At 34.2% G+C, this 13,077-nt stretch overlaps 1 protein-coding gene across 1 annotated transcript; it reads left to right on the top strand.

Annotated features, from left to right (window-relative positions):
• Positions 1 to 1,382: 1,382 nt before the first annotated feature.
• LOC111369256 (serine carboxypeptidase-like) lies at positions 1,383 to 1,994 on the top strand (the record flags this gene model as incomplete). The annotated part of the gene is made up of 2 exons (XM_022990709.1): positions 1,383 to 1,638; positions 1,759 to 1,994. Coding segments are annotated over 2 exons (480 nt in total), but the record flags the coding sequence as incomplete, so codon positions are not given.
• Between the last annotated feature and the right edge of the window lie 11,083 nt (positions 1,995 to 13,077).

Below are 13,077 nucleotides of genomic sequence, written 5' to 3'. Positions count from 1 at the left end.
AACACAAAACAAACAATATCAGTGCTTTCAGGAGGTCAAAATAAAGAAACTGCTCGAAAAAACTCGTTGAAAGACTCCTCCACGGGCCGCCACATACCCCATCACCAGAGGTGCCTCCACCTGCTGGTTATAGGTCCGGCCTCCCTTCATCCAACGGAGGTCTCGTTTGGCCAACAATCAAGATTTTTAGATTCGGGTTTAGGAGAAAATCGCGCATTTCTTTGCAATTCTGACAGTTTTTGGTCCGATTTTCCTCCATTTCGCTCTGATACTAGATGTAGAGTGAAAACTCATAACCACCAAGAGGTTACCGGGCTCAGTTCACCATCGAATCAACACCACAAACAAGCAACAACCCCAAACACCCAACCAGATTCTTTCCCCTTACGGTTGCTATTGGATTACCCACAATGAGACCACAATAGAAAGCCAATCTCACACAAGAATCAACCACAAAGGTAGTAGGAGTAAGCCAACCGAAGATGGACATAGCAGTAAAAAAGAAGAAAAGACAGCAAGTCACAACTTTGAAGTAGTGAAGGAGTCAGGCCATATAACCAAAAGGAGTAAACAAATAAGGAAAGTTAGGTTAGGTTAAGTATAGATGGTAGAAGACTTTATCATGTGATTAATTTCAGTCGGCTAGACTAATTGAATTTCATAAAGAATGGAACTCATAATTTTGATCTAACTCATGAAAGTAATAAAGAAGGGATTTATATAAACATGAAAGTAAGCCTTGAATTTCATATCTATTGTTAACTAGTGACGTAGTTTTCCTTGTTTAGCTATGCAACTCATCAATGCTTAAACAGGGATTAGCTATTGGTAATGGATTAACAGATCCGGTGATCCAGTACAAAGCATATACTGATTTTGCTTTAAGCATGAAATTGATCACCCAATCTGATTTTGACAGCCTGAATCAGTTAGTTCCCCAATGTATGCAGGGAATAGAACTCTGTGGTAACTCTTAATCCTAACTCCATCCTTTTCTAACATCTAATTTTGAATCTACGTCCTCGTGGGAAGTCTGCCTAATTTATAAGCACATTGGAGACCCTTCCAGTGGCTTCCTTTCTTGTGGGACCACTTACAATCATGACAACCTCCGGAAGGTTACTTACAATGTGCTTATAAAACCACACGGCAAACCTTCCACAAGCAGTTCTCACTTGGATTCTGATAAAAAATTTATTGGCAGGCAATAGTAGTGGTCCGTCATCAGCTTGTTCCAAGGCTTTTGATGACTGCACCGACATTTTCAATAGGATAGTTAAAATAAATGGTCAAATAAATGTAAGAAAACACATTATTCAATTATCTAATCTAACAGAAAATTAAACTTATTAACCATGTTTTGTCGTTTATTGTAGTACTTCGATATTCGCCAACGGTGTCCGGCGGGTCCTCCGTGCTACAACTTCTCGAATGTGCCAAATTTCTTGAACCAGGAGTCAGTTAGACAAGCACTTGGTGTTGGAGACATAAAATTTGTTACCTGTAATCTTTCTGTATATGATTCGTTGAAAACGGACTGGATGAAGAATTACGAAGTAGTTATTCCTGCACTACTAGAGAATGGGGTCAAGTTACCTGTATACGCTGGAGAATATGATCTTATTTGCAACTGGCTCGGTAAAATTTTCATTTTTCAACTCAACTTTAATGAATCTTTTTCTTAACTGAATTCAGACTATGAAAAGCATATGCAAGGTTTGTAATGTAATTGCTATAACTAAGCTTTATTCTTGTCAGGAAACTCGAGATGGGTCGATGCTATGGTATGGTCGGGACAGAAAAACTTTGTATCGGCACCTTCTATTCCATTTAAGGTAGATGAAGTGGAGGCGGGTTTACAGAAAAGCTCTGGACTTCTCACTTTCCTCAAGGTCCATAATGCCGGTCACTGGGTTCCATTGGATCAACCAAAAGCATTACTAGAAATGATAAAGAGATGGTTGCAAGGCATTCCTCTGTGAAGAACAACAGCACAAACCCCAATATTGTAATGATTTCTTGATAAAAGTTTCCTCAATTCATGTTCATTTGCCTATTGAGGGATTGGTCTAGAAAGATCTCTTGCTCTTGTTCGAGAGCTGACATGGGCTAATAAGTTTTGCTTAATCACATGATGAAGTCTTCTATTATTTACTCTTAACCTTAAAAGCTTACAAAACATTTCTTAGTCCCTTTTGAGCGCCTAAACATTTTCCCAGGTAAAATCTGGATCGTCTCTTCCAAAATGACCGTAGGCAACTGTCATCTGATATTGAAGTTGCCATCTCTTTTCAGGTCCAGATTGATTGCAATCATTCCCGACCTGAAGTTGTAGTTCTCCCTAATACAAACAACTTTTCTTGCATACCAATTGCATATGACTACTGCATGGTAGACAACGTGAAACCCAGAGGTTTGAGAATTATACTGTTTCCAAGAGGTCGCATAAATTAGCACATGAAATTAATCGTCAATATGTCCTATTAAAGATAGAGATATTTTTATGCTCAATGCAATCTTGATTGATATTCAAAATTTGTATTGCTTTTTTTTTCTAATGTATTTGCATTTTCTTAGTGATATTCTTAGGTCATAGATAAAAATTGGATTGATTTATCTCCAGAGACAAGATTGTTCTTAAGAAATATCTATTGTCAGCATTGATCATAAACGGATAATTAATGATTAAAGAATATTAACAATCCTGGATTTGGGATCCTAGTGCCTTTCGTGGTTTGACAGAACTCCAAAATTTGTTTCCTTTTTAATTGCTTATTTTAGTTAATAATAAGAATAATTCAAATCATATTTGTGCATGTTTTGAATTAGAACTAATTTTAACTAAAGTAAAATAAGTAGAGTTATTGTGAGCTCAACACTCTATTCATCATTATATTACTTGTTCACTATCCGTCCACTTGTAGGGATAAATTCAACAACAAAGGATTTCAAGAAAGGTTTTGATAATAAGAGAATGGTAGTTCTCGTGTTGTTGAACTTAATAATGGGTAGTTGTAATTTATTTATAAAGTATAGCTAGAGTATAATTCTTTTTACAAACACTAAGGAGTAATAGCTAGATCTAGATAATTGGATCGGTGCCATGATTGTAATGTCTCAGTTCATACATGAAACTGTGGAGGTATATGCTTGCAACAAAACAAATATGCAACAGGACAGCGAGATTTGCATGAAGAGCTCGAGACGATCATGAACAAAATCCAATATGAAATTAAGGTCTTCAACTTGAGACGAAAATGGTGCCAAGCTTGGAAATGATGCACTTTATAATGCATCTATTAGTAATTGAACGAGACGATCATGAACAAAAGCCAATATGAAATTAAGGTCTTCAACTTGAGACGAAAATGGTGCCAAGCTTGGAAATGATGCACTTTATAATGCATCTATCAGTAATTGAACTTGCAAAAATAGTTTGTAGATGCATTGGTTCATCCCGCAAAATTAATGTTGTGCAATATTAATTCAAGAAGAAGCATTGCATTTTGGGAGACGAACGTCAGTTTGATCCTGTTAGCTCCAGTGTAGCGTTGTATTTTGGGAGAAACATCCATTTGATCCTGTTGGCTTGGCGTAGGGATGAAATCTGTTTTAAGGAGATTTATATTCGCATAATTCACTTCATTTTATTTCCTTTGATTTCTACATTTTCTACGGTTGAGTTAATAGTGATTTGCTCATTATTATGCACTACTATAATTCAGTAAGTTGTTACTTTAGTATTTGCATGGACTGTCTTCATGAACAAATTGTAATTCATGCACTAATTCATCCAATACGGTATACATTTAATTATTAAAAAAAAATGAGTATGTGATCAGTTTGACCCTCCCATGCAAAAGGCTCAAGGCCTATTACATGGTTTTGAATAGTCAAAGGTAATTTTTGAGATTAAAATTTTTGGACCCATTTCAATAATTTTCTGAAGGTCATTAGTCTACTTAGAATAACACCTAGGTTTTTAGAGAAAGTTATCTTAGGTCATAGGGTATCTTCCTCAAAAAACTCTTCTACAGAAAGTAACAAAAAAGCCTCATCAAATAGTCCTACAAGATAGAAATCTGGCACGAACTAAGCCTAACAAAGCCCGATGACAAAAAGAGCCAATGTGGCATATATTTGTTACACCTTAACTTCACGTAAAAGCCACATAGGTTGGTGGAAATAAGCCATATGCTTCTCCACGCCTCGAGGCCACTGGAATATTTCGATTCGTGATCTTTACTCTAAGATGTACCATGTCATCCCTTGTGATATTTGCACTGTTAACGGGCGAGTTCAAGTCGTGCCTCACTTCACCTTGCCTTTCCCGAACAACCCTTGTCTAATTGAATCTAATGAACCAGGGTCTTATAACAAGGCCTAATCGTTTGATTAGGCTAATTATGAAGCTTTATGTCAAATTTATGCGATGAATGCTAAGACTTCTAATTTTCCTTGTTAATACAATAAAATATCATGATAATATGTACTTATTCACATTGATCTATATGGGCATATCGAAGGCTTGGGAAGACAGTCGTTTGAGAAGGAAGTTCTGAAACAGAGACTGAAACAACATCCGCACGAGTATAAACAAGACCCAACTTATATCGAGAGAACTTTTTATGAAAATTAGTTAAGACGGAGAACACACGAGTAGGAACAACATTTTCTGAGATGAAGAAAGTTTGTTTTTCAAAGAAAACAACGTTACGAGAAATCCTAATTCTTAGTGTCTTAGGATCATAACAGATATATCATTTTTTAGCCCCACCATATCCCAAAAAGGCACACTTGATAGATTGTGGTGTTATTTTCGTCCTTTCATGTGGTTATAAATGAACAAAGCACACACACCCAAAGGAACGGAGATGAGAATGTATAAGATGTTGACCAAGGAGCTTATGAAACAGAGAGACATTATTAAAGGTAAGAAAAGGAAAATGATTTATGAGATGCAGGGCAGTAAACAAGGCTTCAAACCAAAACCCAAAAGGAACAGAAGACTCAATCAAAAGGGCTCTAACCATGTCAAGAAGGTGATGATTTTTACGTTCTACCACCCTATTTGTTAAGGAGTAGAAGGGCAAGATCGTAGAGAAATAATACATTTTGTTTGTAAGAATGATTGAAATAAGGATGGACAAAACATCCGAACTGAGTGGTTCTTCTTGAGTTAAATATTCGAACGTGTATTTGAATCGAGAACCGACGGTTTGGTTAGGTTCTCGGTTCTAAATCAAGAATCGAAGAACTGAATCTCCCTAATTTTTTAATTAATTTATTTTAAATAAGCCAAATTATTTTATTTTTCTAAATAAATTTGCTAACTATTTAAATTATTTCAAACCTAAAATTATGATTTTCCTATTTCTAATTTTCAGTTCAAAGCCAACTTAATCAAATTTACCTAAGTTTTATCCAAATCTATTACTCTATTGTAGTGTTGCTTCTACTGCTTAATTATTTTGAGCTCGCTATCTTTCTCTTCCTGTAATTTTAACAATCAAATATGTGAAGAACTGAGCAAAGAGAAACATAAAAGACGCATAAAATTGAACTATATTATTTTGTAAGAGCTCAAATTGAACATATCATTAGTTAAATTAATGTAATTTTGTAACTATTAAAAAATTTAATTATAATATGAAACTTGGGAATCGAATGGAACCGAACCGAATGGATCCAAACCGAAACAGTTCCATGATTAAGTTTGGACTGGACAAGTGCATTTGCTAATACCCAAGAATTTCGGGTCCAATTCGTTTCTTTTTAGAATCGAACCGAACCAGACCATGTCCAACCCTAGATTAAAAGGTGTTAGACATATATTTACCTCCCGAATTAGATCTTAAGAGTTTGATGGAGGAGGAAAATTGGTTGTTAATGAGAGCAAGAAAGTCTGAAACGTAGAAAAACCTCACTTTTTGTACGGAGAAAATATACCCATGCGAATTGACTAAAATCTCATCTAAAAAAGTAACAAAATATTTATAATAAACATGAGATACCACAGATGCAAGATCCCAAACATCACTATTAATAATATCAAAAATGTGCGAAGCATGAGTACTATGAGACGGGAATGGTAGTTTCTTACTTTTACTAAGTTTACACGAAGCACAATCAAAAGAGAGAGAGAGAGAGAGAGAATCGAAGCAGTATTCTTATTACCAAGCAAACTAAAATTTAACAAATATTGTAACACATTAGAATTGGGATGACCTAATTTCTTGTGCTAATCAAAAATATTAAAAGTGGTAGAATTACAAACAAAAGGAAAAGACGAATCAAGCTTCGGTGAAATGGGAAAAAGACATCCCTCATTAGGTCCCCTCACAATTGTCCTCCCAGACACCTATTCATGCACATGACAACTAGAAGAAGAGAAGGTCACAGTGCAATTGTTATCATCAAGTTGAGCAACAGATATAAGATTAGTTAATAGAGCGAGAGATACCAAAACATTAGACAAATATGTTGATATATTACCAATGGCTGAGATAGGAAGAGTGTTACCTTCAGCAGTGTGTATATTGAGATGTTCAATATATGATCTAAGCTTACTAAGCAATAGTGGATCATGAGTCATATGATTAAAGGCACTTGAGTCTAATAACCAATAAGGAGAAATTAGTGGATTAGTTGAGATACCCAAGGCTGACAATGCAGAAAATAACCATTTCTTGGATTATCTCACGAATAATGGAGTTTTGAACAGGGCTATTTGAGGCTGGAACTTGAGCCAAGACAAGTGGTGGTGTAGAACTTGAGGCGAATGTGGCAACAACAACATAACTTGGTCCAGTTTTACGCGGATGACAAGTCGAACACTCCTTAGTGACATGTCCAAGCTTCTTACAATAATTGCAAACTTTTCTAGGATACTGAAGAGTCAAGTGACCAAATCCCTTACAGCTATAACACTGCACACTAGACATATCTCGATGTTTGAATTTTCCTTGAGCCATATACAATAGGAACTGGTGCTACATGATTCTGCTGTTGTTCTAAAGAGGTACGAGTGATAAGACTTTGCTCCTCCCTTAGCAACCATGCAATGTTGGGATAGACTCACGATTCATAAGGCTAAACCTGATGGGTTCAAATTTAGTTTGCAATTTCATAAGAAATTGGTTTCTTTTGGTGACTTCATGTACAATTTGGATAGCCTTCAAATAGTCAAGTGAAATCGAGGCATAGATGATATCTGTGTACTCAACCCAAAGATTAGAAAAACCCAAATAATATTCTTCAATGAAATGTAAATCTAGAGAAAAATTTACCAATTCGAATTCCAACTAGAGTCGTCGAGTGTTGTTACTTTGAGTATAGACCTTCTTCATGTATTCTCACATCTCACGAGCTAATTTGTACAACCTGAGATTAAGATAAATCTGAAGATCAACAGATCCAATGATCCAGGCTATAATCTGTGAATCCTTAGTTTTTCAAGCAAGATATTTCTCCTTTTCCTTCTCTTGATTAGGATGGGAAAGAATTCCATCAACATGTCCCCATAGATCCCCTTTTACCTTCAACAAGCAACTAAAAGTGAAATGCCCATATAGAGTAGTTCATCCTAATAAAGCAAATGCAAACCGAATTAGTTTTCTCCATTGACATGATGAAATAGTGTACAAATCAAACCAAATTAATTATGCCTGTAGACTCAAGTCCAAGAAAATTAAAATAATGGCTTCAAAGATATAGCCTAGCAATAAAAGAGAGTCCAAAATAGAAACCCTAGCTAAACTTCAAGCTTAAATAAATGCCTAACGGTGATTTATGTGGCCCATCAACAATCAGTACAAAACCAACTAAAAACAAAAGAAGCAGAAGCCCAACAAAACCAACCAGAGGAAATAAAAGACCAACAAAGACCCTGAGCAGCTCACGAAAAAGATGAGAGAAACGATGGTTGAGGACTGTGACTTATTCCGACCAAGACCCATGGCTAGCTTTATTAAGAAGTTGAAGAACACGCTGATTCGACGGACACCAAGACACGAAAAACACGGGAAGAGGTTGCAAAAAATGAAGAAGGAGACTGCGATGAATCTGACGACTATCGAAAAACCAAGCGTCATCAACTATGAACAATCAATCGACCGTCAAAATCTCAAGTCATGACCACCCTGATGCGGACTATGATGAACCAAAATAGAGCGTCGATTATTGAAGAAAAAGCGTAGCGCACACACACGAGAAAGAGATTAGAGGGCTCTGATACCAAGACAGATTTTGCTAAATGTTTTCTCTTGTGTATTCATTTCAATTTATAGAATGATACAAAACTACATAGGGAAAATATACAATGGAAATTAATCCCAATTTTTTGTGAGAATTAACTAGCTATTCGAGGTAATAAACTAATTAGCTGAAAATAGACTCTAATAGATGATTCATGTAATGACCTTTTGGCCGATGACTATCAAGTCAAATGACTTTAGAGCTTCGAGTTTTAGATATCCTTACAGGCTTAATGACTCCTACGAAAAGAAGTTTCATATTAAAGTATCTCATATATATTTTTTATTTTGTACATATATTTTTTTCTACACTAATTAGTGTAATGCCTTTCATTGAGCATCATTGAGCACTCATTTTCAAAAACTGACCCCTAACTCAAGATTTTTACATAATTTTCATCTTATTGATGTTAGACAATCCACACAAGAATTTACACACATGGAGTCCCCATTCATATCAATATCTTCCTACAATAGTTTATTCATCTCCAAACTATTCTAAATTTGGTCTAAGGATGCAAAAAGAGCTATGATTTGGGTATAGCATCTAGGTTCTATTAATTCAACCTATCAGGTATATGAATCCACTTATTTATTAATAATGTCTAACTTAATTCATGTGCCCAAATAATATCTAGTCTTTCATAGATAGTCATTAATCAATCTAAGCATTTAATATATTTACAGTTCATAAATCAATATATAATTTCAAATATATTCGTAATTGTTGGCTAGGTTACCTAACCCGTACAACAAAACAAAAGAAAATATTGTTTCAAAATTTTTCAAATTTCTCATTTTTTTTTTATTTTTCTCATGTATAAAGCAATAAACACACAACAACACACAAAGTTAAAACTTTATGTTTTTCCACCCACAAACTTAAAGTAGATGTTGTCATAAATATCTTAAAGTATAAGTAAGCATATAAAGGGGGAAGAAAAAGAAAATACACTCCCCGAATTTTTGAAGTAGCTTGTTGAAACAATGCATTTCATTCCTCAAATTGCTAAGCTCCTTCCTCTTGCTATTCAAGTACCTATCAGGGGTGAAAGAAAATAATCGTAAGAGTTAAAAAGTAATGAAAATGTGACGTGTATGATAACCATTTTTTTATTTTTTGGACGTCTATAGAATCTCTTCAATGAAATCTTGATGAATCTTCAACTGTATCTTCAATTCTTTGCCCAAAAATCGGATGAATTCTTAAATTGATTTAGTTCTTGCACTTGCCTTTTGATTGTATCTCACATATTATGAATTTGTCTTTCCTTTGGTGTATGAGTTGATGGAATTACGGATGTGATATGAGTATGAATGATGTAGGAGAGGTGAGAGTTTATGTAGGAGACGTCTAGGTATATCTATGGGTCGAGTTTAGGTAAAAAATCACGAAAAAATCCTTTCCATATGGAGTTTAAATCGAAAAAGAAACTACTGATTCGTCACGAAAATAGCCCACACCCGTACACCAACATAACTATTACGCGCGCACCATTGAGCTAAATGGCTCTTCAGTTGGTGAAAGTAGGGTACCATGTACCATGAATTTTCCCCGTGAGTGTCAATTCGTCCTTGAGCAGCTTTTAGCATTTTGGTCATAAATTTCTCTTTCTATATCAGATTAAGGTGATTCAAAGTGTTTTGAAAAGATAACTCAAAGGATTACAATTTCTTTTTCCAAATAAAATTTACCAATTCGAACTTTTGTTATCTGAAAAACTGGTCTCAATTTAAGGCAAAAAATCCGGAGCATAACTTTTTCGGGTAGAAATTGATGTGTGAGAATGCTCCAGTTATATTCCATCCCTTTGGCTCCTAATTGCGTCCAGTTGAACCTTTTTCATATTTGATCTTTGTTTTGTGGTTTGAGTCAACTATCGAATTGTTACAAGTTGGTCCCCATACTTTGATTTCACACTTTTCCTTGATTTTTTCTTTGTTTTTTCCAATTTCTCGTTCAACGATTATGTTTTTTCCTATTTAATATAAAATACAATAATTTAGGATATATTATGTTAAAAGAACTATCAAATATCGTTATTTAAGACCTCGAATAAATGTATAAAATATATTTATCAAGGTCCAAGGCCTTGTCAATATCAAAGAATCCACATATTATGAAGCTAACTATCATATGGAGGGAACAAATTCTATAAGATTTGTCTTATTAGCTTCTAAAAATCAAGGCAAAATTTCAGATGATTAGGGAAGATCTGAAAGGATCCTATCCCACAAAGAAACCTAACCATAGAAGAAATAATTTGTAGAAGAAAACTTTACCAAGAAAATTTCTACCAACCAATAAGGCAACAACACCTAGAATTAGGGTTTGCAAAGTGACCTAACTCCACAGGGATTCCTTCCCTATAAAAATATATACATAGGTAAAGGTAAAGGGACTTTCATCTTGAAACTCTAGCCAAAAAATTTTGCTTGCTTGTCTCTCCCACATCCACTTCTCGTATATTCTTCTTGTGTCGAAATTTGACTTGACGATCAAGGTTCTAACTATTGCCAACTCTTTTTTTGGTATGATGATCTTAGTGCCTAATGATTTATTAGAATATGCAAGGAATATATGAGCAAGCAAGAACTTGGTAGGAGATGTGTTGACAATAAGGTCATGATACATTTAGGTCAACGGTAGTTATACTAGTACATTTCACACCACCTATAGAATCTCGTGAGGATCCAATATATACGGCAACCATAAACCCACCGATAAATTATAAAATGTTACACTATACATGAGAAAAGTAATATCTTGTATCACATAAAGCTTAAATGGAACTTGATGCTTAGAGCATCTCTAATATTAATATGGATTGAAAAGAAAAGGCTATCCAAAATCACTACAACAAAAATTTTCTTTCGCAACAAGGAAAAAACATTATGAAAGACCTTCACAACAATTGAAAGTATGTTGTGGGCTTTGATACTGTTGTAGAGTAGAATGATACGACAATATAAAAAACTGTTGCAAAAAGCTTTTAGTGAATGTTGTCTTTTATTTTTTTTCAACGTTCAATGAATGTTGTCTTTACTTTTTTATTCGCTTTTCCGCAACTTTTTCACCCGCTGTCTTTGTTTTGCTCTTAATTTTTGGCAATGTTTCTAAACTATTGTCATTATTTTTATCTTCATTTTTTGGCTTTATCCTTATTTTTTGCAACTTTTTCAGTTGTTGCCATAAGTCATTTTACATATTTTTTTAATTAATTATGTATTTTTTTTCTATTTTTATAGTAATTTAGGCAAATTAACTAGCAAAGTTAATGACTTTTTGGGACGACACGAAATTGATAATAATTTTATTATGAATTTTTGAATCCATACAATCATTAAACATTGCAAAAGGTTTTACAACATAGTGAACATTGGTAAATGTGTAAAACGTGTTAGTTTTAGCTACGATCATTACCCGCTGTTAAAATTCACATTTAACAACATTCATCGACTACTGCTAAAGAATGGAATTTTAACAATGGTCAGAGAATATTGCAAAAAATCTGAAATATGTAATTTTTTTGCAGTAGTCGATTGAACATTGCAAAAGGAGACTATAATAACATTCATTAAAATATTATTGCAAAATCTTAATTTTGTTAGCCAATGACAATATGCACTTGCTGAATGTTGTGATAGATCCCTTTTAACAATAATCAATTAATGAATGTTGACATTTACATGTTGTAAAATGTCATTTTTGTTGTAGTGAATGAATATATTTTCAAAAGCTTATCTCTAATCCAACATGTATAGGACTATTTAGCTAACTGTTAACAAAAAATAGACATTGTGAATTGATCCCTATAGAAGTAGATGCTCTTCCAAACGAATTGAGTTATCCAAGCCTAATATTTCTCCCTTACTCTCTCTTCCTCTCTCTTATTTCTTACTTTTTCTTTCTCATGTTTATTTTTTCTCTAAATATTAGGGTGAAATTTGAATTATAGACGGAACACAATGAAGATTAAATTTGAATTTAACCGCATGTTGATTAGATATCAATGCCACATAGATAAAAAGACACAATCTAGATGACATTAACGAGAAATCTAATTAAATGAGTTACTTAATTTTAACTTTAATGATTGGATTACATATTTTCACCTAAATTGACGTTATATAACTAGTAGTGCTAAATAATATTATTATTTTTATTCACATGTCACCTAGATAGCAATTTTAGAAATATATTAAAGATGCTTTTAATGGATTCAACTTTGTATTGAGCCTTCTTCTTCTTCTTCTTAGTTTCCACCAAGGAAGGCAATCAAGCCGAGCGGTTCATCGGCTCAGCTCGACGGTGGGCTGTTTGGGCTCATATTTGGACGAACATGAGCCAAGCAGGTTCGGCTCGCCTACGGGTGAATGAAAAAAGGGAATAAAAAAGTCAAAAAAAAAATTAAATTTAAAAAAAATTTGGGTTCGTGGGCTCGGCTCGACTCATGGCTCACGAGTTCATGGGCCAAGCTCGAGCTCAGCTTGCCACTTTTGGGTATATGGACCAGCTCGATTCAACCCATTGCCACCCCTAGTTCCCACCTTGATCTGTTGTCATATTCATCATCTTGAACATAGAAAAAGACGCACTAATAAAATAATTTATATTTTATGAAAATCTCTTGTCCACATAAAGGAAATGCCGAATTTGAGGTGAAAATAATACTATTTGCACTTTCTGCACTTTTTACTGTATACAGAATAGAGTAAATAAAAAATATTCTTGTATGTATTAAACAAATATTTTATATGCGTTGCTCCTGTTGGGAATCTACTTATACATGCACAGCGGAATTTAAAATAATTTTCGATT

Source organism: Olea europaea, chromosome 20, assembly GCF_002742605.1.
Source record: "Olea europaea var. sylvestris chromosome 20, O_europaea_v1, whole genome shotgun sequence".
NCBI classification, from domain to species: Eukaryota; Viridiplantae; Streptophyta; class Magnoliopsida; order Lamiales; family Oleaceae; genus Olea; species Olea europaea.
Note: the sequence above shows the minus strand (reverse complement) of the source record. Positions and strands in the feature narration are given on the sequence as shown.